The 10,782-nt window shown below is 42.7% G+C and overlaps 1 protein-coding gene across 1 annotated transcript; it reads left to right on the forward strand.

The window, feature by feature from the left end:
• The first annotated feature begins 923 nt into the window (after nucleotides 1–923).
• foxo3a (forkhead box O3A) lies at nucleotides 924–9,111 on the forward strand. Its single transcript, XM_077621045.1, has 2 exons — nucleotides 924–2,222; nucleotides 5,253–9,111. Exons 1-2 carry the CDS (start codon nucleotides 1,701–1,703, stop codon nucleotides 6,363–6,365), a joined length of 1,635 nt encoding a protein of 544 aa, XP_077477171.1. The 5' UTR covers nucleotides 924–1,700; the 3' UTR covers nucleotides 6,366–9,111.
• The last annotated feature ends 1,671 nt before the right edge of the window (nucleotides 9,112–10,782 follow it).

Genomic DNA, 10,782 nt, shown 5'->3' on the forward strand with positions numbered 1-10,782 from the left:
CCGGAAAATCACCCCCCTGGCCCGGTTGTAATGTCTGAAAAGCTCCAGTATTTGTATTTAATCATTAAATGCTGCTAGGAAGTGGATTTTACCCCATTTTTGTGCATTGATTTATTGATTATTTTTGTGTTGCAGCTGTAGCTGCAGTAGAGGTTTTATAGCCATAAAATATTTTTTGAGGGTTGGATTGATACGTTGAAGGCGCAACGAGAAAATGCATGGACCGCCACTGATGTGTATATATATATATATATATATATATATATATATATATATATATATATATATATATATATATATATATATATATATATATATATATATATATATACAAATTCCATCGCAAAAAACAATACTTTTCACCTAGAAATCAATTTGTAACAAATTCATGCAAAAAATGACTTCATTCTCTGAAAAAAAAACTATTTTTTTAACAGCGCACTTGTTTCTCAAAAGGTAATGACTACATCTTTAAAAAAACTTTAGGGTACAGCTTTCGTGAGATTAAGACAAAAAATTGTAAATATGACTTAAGCAGTTAATAAAAATACTTTTTCTTGAAAATAACATGACTTAATTATTGAAAAAAAAAGCTATTTTAAAAAATACATTACTTTTTAACCATGTCGTATAAAAAAATAAAGCATGATGCTTGTAAAAACTTTATTCTGAAATACTTGTTATTCAATTTTAAAGGGTTTAGTTCAAGGGTGGGCAAACCAGTCCTCGAGGACCGCTGCAGGTTTTTGATGCAACCAATCAAGTGCAGACTATTTGACCAATTAGAGTTCTGCAGAAAACAAGAAGCACCTGATTGCAATCCACTGATTGAATTTGCAGGACATCAGATTGGTGAAAAGGTGTCCTCTTTATAGGTTGGAATGAAAACCCACACCTAAGCCGGCCCTTTATGGAATAGTTTGCCCACCCCTAGTTTAATTGGTAGTTCCTCAAGGTATGTAGAATGAATTAGAGAATTTACATATAAAGTACTGCTCTAAATACGAAATTTCAATTTACGACAAAAAATTCTAGAACCAATTAATTTCTTAAGTAGAGGTATGAAAAACTGCCAAGGTGACCCTCTTGCAGCTAATAAAGTTACAAAACACTTCACAAAGAGGACGGGAGAAAAGAAAACGTGAATCTGTAAAAATGTTCTCTCCTAATTCGAAGGCATTGGATGTCTATCGCCGTCAACGGCTTCTAATTATTTGCGCACAATTTGCACCCAGCTGGGCATCCCCGCGGGAAGTCAAGTGATGACGTCACTGCTCCATACTGTCGCTTTAATTCGAAGCAGTGCAGAGGAGGAGGACGAGGAAGAAGAGGAGGTGCAGCAGTGGAATCCTGTCGTTGAATGAACAATTTGCATGTGCAAACATCACCGTGGAGGTCAAGTGCAGCTGGCCGGGGAGCCGCATTTCTGCAGCGGGGTGGAGGAGCACCGAGGAAGATGCACGAGAATGTGGTGGGAGGAAACGGTCAAGATGGCAGCGGAGTGACGTGTTAAATGCTTGCAGAAGAAAGCCAAGCCGAGCAGAGCGAGCCGCGGTGTTTCATTTCCTCCGCCAAGTGTCCTTAGCATGCATTCCAGCAAATAGACTGCACCCGAGGCCCCCCTCCTCTTCTCCGCTACCCCACACATTGATGGAATGCGACCCGAGTGACTTCCCGACCCGCTCATCCCCCACCGTGACATGGCTGAGCCCAGCGAGCCGAACGTGGAGATCGACCCGGACTTCGAGCCCCAAAAACGGCCGCGCTCTTGCACTTGGCCGCTGCCCCGTCCGGAGCTCGGCGCGGCGGGGAAACCAGGCACGAACGACGCTGATGTCATCCCGGAGGAAGAGGATGATGACGAGGAGGGAGGAGCCGGAGGAGGCGGCGGTGCTGCCCGGGAGGCCATCGGGACTCTCGCGCCGGGCTCGCTCGCTCCCTCCGGCCTCCGGCTGGTCGCGCCGCCCCGCAGCGAGGAGGCCGCGGACGGCTCGCCGTCCTCCGCGCAATTGACGCAGGTCGCCGCCACCTCCCAGCAGCTGCGGAAGTCGTCGTCCCGCCGGAACGCGTGGGGCAACTACTCGTACGCGGACCTCATCACGCAGGCCATTGAGTCGTCCCCCGAGAAGAGACTCACCTTGTCGCAGATCTACGATTGGATGGTCCGCTCCGTGCCCTACTTCAAGGACAAGGGGGACAGCAACAGCTCGGCCGGATGGAAGGTGAGCGAGCGAGCCCTCTCTGGAATACACCTGCATCTCTGCTTTGGAATTCGTAGAACAGACTATTTTTGGTCAATCAAAAATACATACCACCCCCCTCCCAAAAAGACCTGGCTTTCACACATTTAGGGATCGCTGCTGGTCTCATGTCTCCCGCAATATTAATATTTGGTATACTACAAGTGTGGTCAATATAACCTCAACACCAAGTCTCAATTTAAAAAAAAAGAAAATGCATATCTTTTGGGGGGCCCGGTGGGTGGATGCCACGTCGGCCTGACAGTGGGGGACCTGGATTCAAATCCGGGTCGGTCCACCTGTGTGGAGTTTGCATGTTCTCCTGCTTGGGTTTTCCCCGGGTACTCCGGTTTTCTCCCACATTCTAAAGACATGCAAGGTAGGCTGATTGGATGTTCTAAATTGACCCTAGGTATGAGTGAGCGTGAATGGTTGTTTGTCTTCTTGTGCCCTGCGATTGGCTGGCCACCAATTCAGGGTGTCCCCCTGCCTCTGGCCCGAAGTCAGCTACGATAGGCTTCAGCACCCCCACGACCATAGTGAGGATAAAGCGGTTCAGAAAATGAGATGAGACATATGTATTTTCTTTTATTTTCCATACTGCTTATCCTCCCCAGGCTCGCGGGGGTGCTGGAGCATATCCCAGCTACCTACGGGCACCAGGCGGGGGACACCCTGTATTGGTGGCACATGAAGACAGACAACCATTCACGCTCACACTCATACCTAGGTGCAATTTAGTGTTTAACCAGGCTACCCTGTGGGAGGAAACAGAGTACCCGGCAAAAACCCACACAGGCCCAGGACAACATGCAAACTCCACACAGGTGGACCGACCTGGCTTTGAACCCAGGATCCCAGAGCTGTGAAGCCGATGCGCTAACCACTCAACCCACCGGGCTGCCTTTCATTTTATGTTCCAGCCGCATTCTAAAATTGTGTGAATTTATTCTCCCCCAACCACTCACACACACACATACAATTCTACCCTTCCAATTATGAAAATGGGGAAAATTGAACCCTTTTATTTATTTATTTATTTATTTATTTGCAAATTTAAACATTAGTCTACACCTGGGGAAAAAAAGACAAATGCTTAATTTTTCTATTGGGTCCTTCTGAGAACAGACTAGGACCTACACAATTTTTGACACAAGAAATACCTGGAATTGTCCTAAAATGAACTACAAGTGACTGAAAATCAATTGGAAGTTACCCAGAATTGCCACAAAATCAACAGGAAGTGATTCGAAAAGAACGGAAGTCAACACAAAACATTTGCCTTCTGACACAATTTCTGCAGAAATAGCTTTTTCTGAGTTCTAAATTGATTCATTTTCATATTTTCTTGATTCATTAGCTGCCATTGACGTAATAGACAGCCAATCCAATCTGACTCAAAACTGGCAAAGGCTAGCAGGGAATGATGACTGCCAGAAATCCCAGTTTAAATGTCAGTGAAAGAGTTCAACTTAAATTTTATTGTGAACAACTGCTTCTAGTTGAGTCTATTGGTGTTGATAACCTAGTTTAGATATTTTTACAATAACATCCACATGGTTCCATCATGGACAGTGTGGCATTTCCCATTGGATGTTGAGGATTATTGTCCACCCTGGAAAACTAATTCATCTGTCATGGAAGCGAGACTGATGAGAGCTTTGCTGGATTTAGATGGGAGAGAGCGAGAGCTAGAGGAAATCAGTTTGTAATCCTGTGCTGCATTTTTTCTTAAAGGAGCGCTGCACAATTTTGGGGGGAGCATTCTGTAATTTCAGGTCTTTTCTATCAGTTTACCTTTGAAATAACACTAAGAAGCAGCGAAAGGTACCTCTAAATTTATTTTGATTATTTGCTTGTCAATATGAACCGCTCAATCTGGCTTTGGCTGTCAGCGTGCTGTTTTAAGTTCTCGGGTGTTTGCTTCTTCCAACATACAGCAATCCCTCGATTATCGCGGTTAATGTAGAACAGACATGGCCGCGATAAACGAAAAACCGCAAAGTAGGGTCATCCCTATTTAAAAATAAAGAAAGAAAGAAAGAAAGAAATAAACTTTTTTTTCTATTTCAGTGCTGAGTTATAGTAGCAAGAGGAGTACAGGGGAGTGGCTTCTGCTTGCAAATTTCAGCGTGGATTTTCATATTTTTATCAACTTACAAAAATAATTTAATTAAAAAAAATTCCCCCACCCAGAAAAAAAATCTGTGATGTAGTGAAGCTGCGATATTTGAGGGATTACTGTACACACTTCGTATTCAGAATGTTTCACTGCCAAGATGACAGCGTGGCTACAAAAATTGAATCTGAACTGATGTGGATCACAGTATAGTGTAGTTTCTCCAGAAATCTTGCACAGGCAGTAAAGAACCCACTGGCAGTCCACCATAACAGGAATGATTTTTAAAGAGATTGTCCATTCAAAGTGAAACTTTATAAGTTGATTGATTGGGCGAAGTAAATAAATAAATTAAAATGGGGCAAGAACGAATTTCAAAAAGGTGCAGGTGAAGGGCGACATGCAACAGGCAGGCACCTGGCCAGATGTTTACACGTTCAACCTATACACACACGCGCACACATACACGCATACACACACACTACTTATCGCCTCACCACATGTTGTCTCTGCGCTGAGTAGACCGCAAGCATACCTGTCAACCTCTGCCGATAACTGCCCTTATAAATGATTATGATTCCCCTTACAAACCCCCAAAAAACCTTACAAACACCGTACGAGTCGTCATTTATAAGGGCAGTTATCGGCAGAGGTTGACAGGTATGCGCAAGGCTACTTTTATTTGGTAGCATATATTTTTAATGATGATTCTTTCTCTCTATCCCGCCAAACCAAAGTTAAAAAAAAGACAATAGCATAGAATTATTAGTGGATTTTTTTTCAGTTTTTATTTAAATGGTAAAATTGGGACAATGACGCTTGCTTATATTTCACCTTAAATTTAATGTTTTTTGTTTTGTTTGACAGTAAATTTTGCTTTGTGTTTGTGGCAGAATTCCATCCGGCACAATCTGTCCTTGCATACCCGCTTTGTGAAGGTCCAGAACGAAGGCACCGGAAAGAGCTCCTGGTGGATGGTCAACCCAGACGGCGGCAAAGCCGGCAAGGCACCACGCCGGCGCGCCGTCTCCATGGACAACAGCAAGTACATGAAGGGCGCCCGAGGCCGGGCCACCAAGAAGAAAGCCTCGCTGCAAGCCGCCCAAGACGCAGGGTCCGAGAGCACGTCGACCCTCTCCAAGTGGACGGGCAGCCCCACGTCACGCAGCAGCGATGAGCTGGATGCCTGGACTGACTTCCGCTCCCGCACCAACTCCAACGCGAGCACTCTGAGCGGCCGTCTGTCACCCATCTTGGCCAACCTGGAGCCGGACGAGACCCCCGACGACGACTCGCCGCTCTCCCCCATGCTGTTCTCCAGCCCCAGTAGCGCATCACCGTCTACGGGAGCGGGCAACCTCAACGATGGGCTGATGGACGACCTGCTGGACAACATCAGCCTGACGGCGTCCCGTCCGGCCCCTCCCGACGAGGACGAGGACGAAGACACGGGGGGTTCCGTCTTCACCTTCGGCAGCCCGGTCGGGAGCTACGTGCCCGCCCCGCTTTTCAGCCCGCCGTCCATCACCGCGCTGCGCCAGTCGCCCATGCAGACCATCCAGGAGAACAAGCAAACCAGCTTCTCCTGCGCGGCACACCTCACCCTGCAGGACCTCCTCAGCCTGGACTCCGGTAACGTCCTGCTCACCCAGTCCGACCCGCTCATGTCGCAGGCCAGCGCCGCCGTGTCCATGCAGAACTCTCGCCGCAATTCGCCGCTTCTGCGGAAAGACCACGCCTCCTCCGCCGCTCAGCCGGAAATTCCATCCGGAAATGGCCTCAAGTCCCCGGGCAAGAGCTCACCGGCCTCCCCCGGCCGGGACCGCTTCCCCACCGCCGATCTGGACCTGGAGGTGTTCAACGGCGCCCTGGAGTCCGACATGGACTCCATCATCCGCAACGAGCTGATGGAGGCCGACTGCCTGGACCTCAGCTTCGACGCCGCCCGAAACGCCAACGTCAAACCGGGGGGATTCGAGCAGACGTCGAGCTGGGTCCAGAGCTGAGGGGTCCGGAACTAGACTCTGCGTTAAGGTGTTCAGTCGGATTTATGTCATTTCATTTTTCCATCGTGGAGGTGAATGAGTTACATTCATGACAGCCAATAATGGCGACAGACGTCCAATCCATTTCACACGGGAGGTAGAGAATGACAAAATTTCATGTCAATTTCATTTCAATGTTCATGAAAGTCAGTGAATGTTCAGAAACAAGACCTAGTGAAGTTGTTCATGAACAAAAGTCCGCGACCAAAGGTTTGGGAACAAAAGCTTGTGATGTCTTTTGTCAATGAAAGTGTTTTGGGACCAAAAGTTAAAAACAAAAGAATGCAAGTTCCTGAAGTCATTTCATGAGTTTGTCAGCTTATTTTCATCGCTAAAGTCCGTCGACAAAATTTGTGAATTGGTTCAATGAGTGATTGCCACATAGATGAAGTAAGGATTGGACGTCTATCAGCATTAATGGCAGCCAATGCGTTAAGGAGTGTAGCCATTGAATTTTGTTTTGTGTACTGAACTCACAAGTCTTTACACACACAAAACGGATCAATGAACCTGAGCAACTTGGCATAACTGGAACAAAAGTTGTATTCGTCTCAGGGAAGTTCTCTCACATCAACATTTTGCCAAACCTGGGCCAGGAGCTCGTTTACAAAAAGGAGGATACTTGATACTGTTTCTTTAGTTTTTTCTTAGGTTGGTGACTATGTTGTCGTTCCATTGACAGTGATGGACATCAGTGTCTCATAAGTTTTAAAAAAAAGTTTCCAGCATGTATAAGAACGACATGAGGAAAATCATTGGCTTATTCGGTATTTGATTATAATATTTAATCGTCGTTCCGATGCATATGGGTTAGTTTTTATTTTGTTTGCATAAGGACCCAAGTTGTATCGGAACTTCAGCAGCAGCTCATAGGTACCGTGCTTCTAATTAATGTGTTTTATCATGTTTTACCATTTGATTTTTTTTTCTCTTTTGTGATACCGCATTTTTATTTAATTAATATTATGAGTATTGATTTTTGCACCCGTGTTCAGAAAATGCACTTTTTTTTTCTTGGGGTGTTGCATCACATTCAAATGTTATCCTTAAAATTTCATCTTTTTCTTGTTACATTGCATTGATATTTTTTTTTACATTCAATTTATGATGACTAATTTTTCATGGGAATTATTGCACAACCTCACAAAATTATGACTTCACATTTTAAGTTTTTTTTCTCCTCACTTTTATTACACTAATTTTGTGAAATAATTTAGTACAGTTGTTCACTTTTTTCATCTTTATTCTGCACATCAGTCCACAGTAGAATAATATTTGGAAATATTTTCCCAACATTAACTTTTAAGTCCTAAACCTTCCATGTTGTTTACACCTGTACTCTTATTAAATTGCCACAACCTATTGGACAACTTTACAATTTTATGATCTTATTTTCCTACTAATACATTTTTGCAATTTTCTTCCGCTAATACTCAAACATTTTCCATCAGTATTCATTTTTTTTTCTAACTAAATAGTACACTTTTTTCCCTGTAAAACATTTTTCTGTATTTGCTAACTTTTTTCATAACATTGCGCCTTTATATTTGTCACTTGAAGACATCCATGTTCATTTCTTACATTCTTACAAAAGTGGAGTTATTTTCTTTATTTCTTTTTTAAATATCGTGCATTTAGTCTCATAAATTCCTTCAATTTCAAAAATGTTTTCGGCCATGATTGCAAAATTATGATTTCCATTTACTTTTTCTGGACTGTACTTTGAGTAGTCTTGTACATTTGTTAAAAGCAGTAAGTTGACCATGAATACATTCACTGCCATGAACAGTGATATTTCCAATTTTGACTGCAAACGTGAGCATTTGAATGATTATTTCATTTGATCACAAGCTTCCGTGTATTGAACTTGTTCGTTCACACATACTTTTTGGGGCGAACTCTCATTCACTAAACTCGTTATGAGCATTTGTTCACAAAACATTCATTCATTGAAATTGTTCACATTCAAACCCCTCCTTTGTTAAAATTGTTCACAAGTTTCATTCAAGTACTAGTTTACAAACGTGTGTTCATTGAAGTAGTTCACAAACTTTTGTTCGCAAATTTTAGATTACACAAAATTTAGACAGTCACAAACTTTTCTTCACTAATTTTTGTTCTTTCAGGTAGTTCACATACTTGAGTTCACCATTTGTTAACCAATTTTTGTCCATGAAGTCATTCAGATACTCTACCAACATGCTTGAGCAGGGGTGCCGAACTCCGGCCTTCGGGGGCCCTCCACCAACACACCTGAATCAAATAATCAGGATCGTTAACATGCTTCTGGACAGCTTGCTGATGAATTGATAATTTGATTCAGGTGTATTGGTAGAGGGAGACACGGTAAACAGACTGGATCGAGACCCTCGAGGACTGCAGTTGAGCACCCCTGTACTCGAGCCTTCACCAGCTGTCATTGGCCAGTAGCACTAACAACCCCGTTTGCACACAATTTAAGTCCAATCAAAATTCATGCTTTGGGGCCAAGTGCAGAAACCGCAGTGTTACTCGGAGATAACCCACACAGGCACGGGACCCTCTGTCTGTTTACTGTCAGGCGGACTTGATAACCACTCTTTCAACGTGCTGCCACAAAAACAAAATACACAATTCAGTTCACGTTCGCCCCAAAAAGTCAACTACTTCATGAACTTCTGTTTATCAAATTTGTTCATTAAACAATAATCCCCCAGGTTCAAATGAATTGCACATCTATCGCCATCAATTAATAACCTTCTGATGTCTTTAGCATTTTCCCGACCGGGGAGACAATCGAGACTAAACTAAACTTACCGTATTTACTCCCATATAAGCCACATTTGTCGGAATGAAAAATTATGACTGGGTATGGCTTATATGCGCATAAAAAGACGACATGCATGAAATTGCAAGGTGACAACGCCATAACACCATGGCGTCATGACGCCATGACGCAAGACAATGCGGCCGATATCGCCATTTATTTCAAAATCGAGAAAAGATAAACAGATAAAACTCTAAACAAAATTTATTTTGACGTCTATGAATGAATTTAAAGAAAAACGTCAACAAAACTCACTTGTGCCTGTCACTGCTCGCTCAGGGCGTCGCCATCTTACCTAGGGCGCTGCCATCTTACGTAGTTAAACGTGCTCTGACTGCCCAAACATGAGTTGAATTGATTTTGGAATAAAACAAAATTCCACTTTTTTCATTTTATTTATTGTTCAAAAATGACAACTATTGCAGTAATATGAACCATCGAAAAAATCGAGATATTTTGACATTAGAATCAATATGGCTTCCACAACATATTAAACATCTGGTAAGAAAATTGCAATTTCTGTCATTAGAAAGCATCAGGTTCTCATCAAGATAGACTTATTTCTTCTTTCAAATTGAATAATTTGATATTTTGCATTTACAAAGACAGGCATATTAACTTCCTTATGATATTGACCCTAATCATGTGCTTTAGATTCATAGTTTCTTATAAATACCACGTGCAATGATTTTTCTGAAGATTTTCCCTTCAAAGTAACGCATTTGTACTCCCTATTAAAACCATGAATATGGAGGTAAAAATAGTGAATCAGGGGGCGGCTTATACGCGAGAAATTGTAAAATTCAACAATTTTAAAGCAATTTTAAGGGTGGGGCATATACTTCACGGGCGGCTTATATGCGAGTAAATACGGTAACTATAAAAATGTACTTTTGTTTACTTGGAAGATGCCCCCCATTCCATTATGTCACTTGTAGAGTGAATAACTAATATGATAATGAGCGTGAAGGCAGCCTTCAAAAGGAGTTTGTGGTCGTTTGGTGCTAAAAAATAAAGTATGGTAAGCGTGATATAGCAAGAACCCCCATCCTATTGCCCACCACTGTCAGAGCCATTGTTGCCATTTCAAGGCAATGTCTCATGTTGCCAAACGTTTCTGCGTAGACGTGGCTAGAATTAGGTTGTAGAATTATGAAGCAGAGCTGTAATAAGGGCAAAAAATGAAAAGACATGATTATTTGTAGGAAAATAAGGACGTTTTATTTATTCCAAGTGTTGATTTGTTGCCGGTATTTCAGTACATTGTGGTTTTGCCAACGTCGCGAAAGACAGTGCATGTAAATAAAGGTTCCAGAATCACTATAGCAAATGTCTTTTGTGTGTGTGTGTGCGTTGGTATATGTCACAGGTGTCAAATGGCGGCCCGGGGCCAATTCTGGCCCGCTGCATCACTTTGTGCGGCCCGAGAAAGTAAATCATGAGTGCCGAATTTCTGTTTTAGGATCAAATTCAAATTAAGATTATAGATGTATATTATATTTCCTGATTTTCCCCTTTTTAAATACATCATTGCAATTTTTTAATCCATTTTTTTCTTTTTGTGATTTTAGT

This window comes from Stigmatopora argus, chromosome 15 (genome assembly GCF_051989625.1).
Source record: "Stigmatopora argus isolate UIUO_Sarg chromosome 15, RoL_Sarg_1.0, whole genome shotgun sequence".
In the NCBI taxonomy this organism is placed as follows: domain Eukaryota; kingdom Metazoa; phylum Chordata; class Actinopteri; order Syngnathiformes; family Syngnathidae; genus Stigmatopora; species Stigmatopora argus.

Excerpts from the sequence above, each read along its gene's own strand:
- foxo3a (XM_077621045.1), top strand. The coding sequence starts at position 1,701 with ATGGCTGAGCCCAGCGAGCCGAACGTGGAGATCGACCCGGACTTCGAG. Across the intron at positions 2,223-5,252 it reads ACAGCTCGGCCGGATGGAAG|AATTCCATCCGGCACAATCT; the intron begins GTGAGCGAGCGA and ends TGTTTGTGGCAG.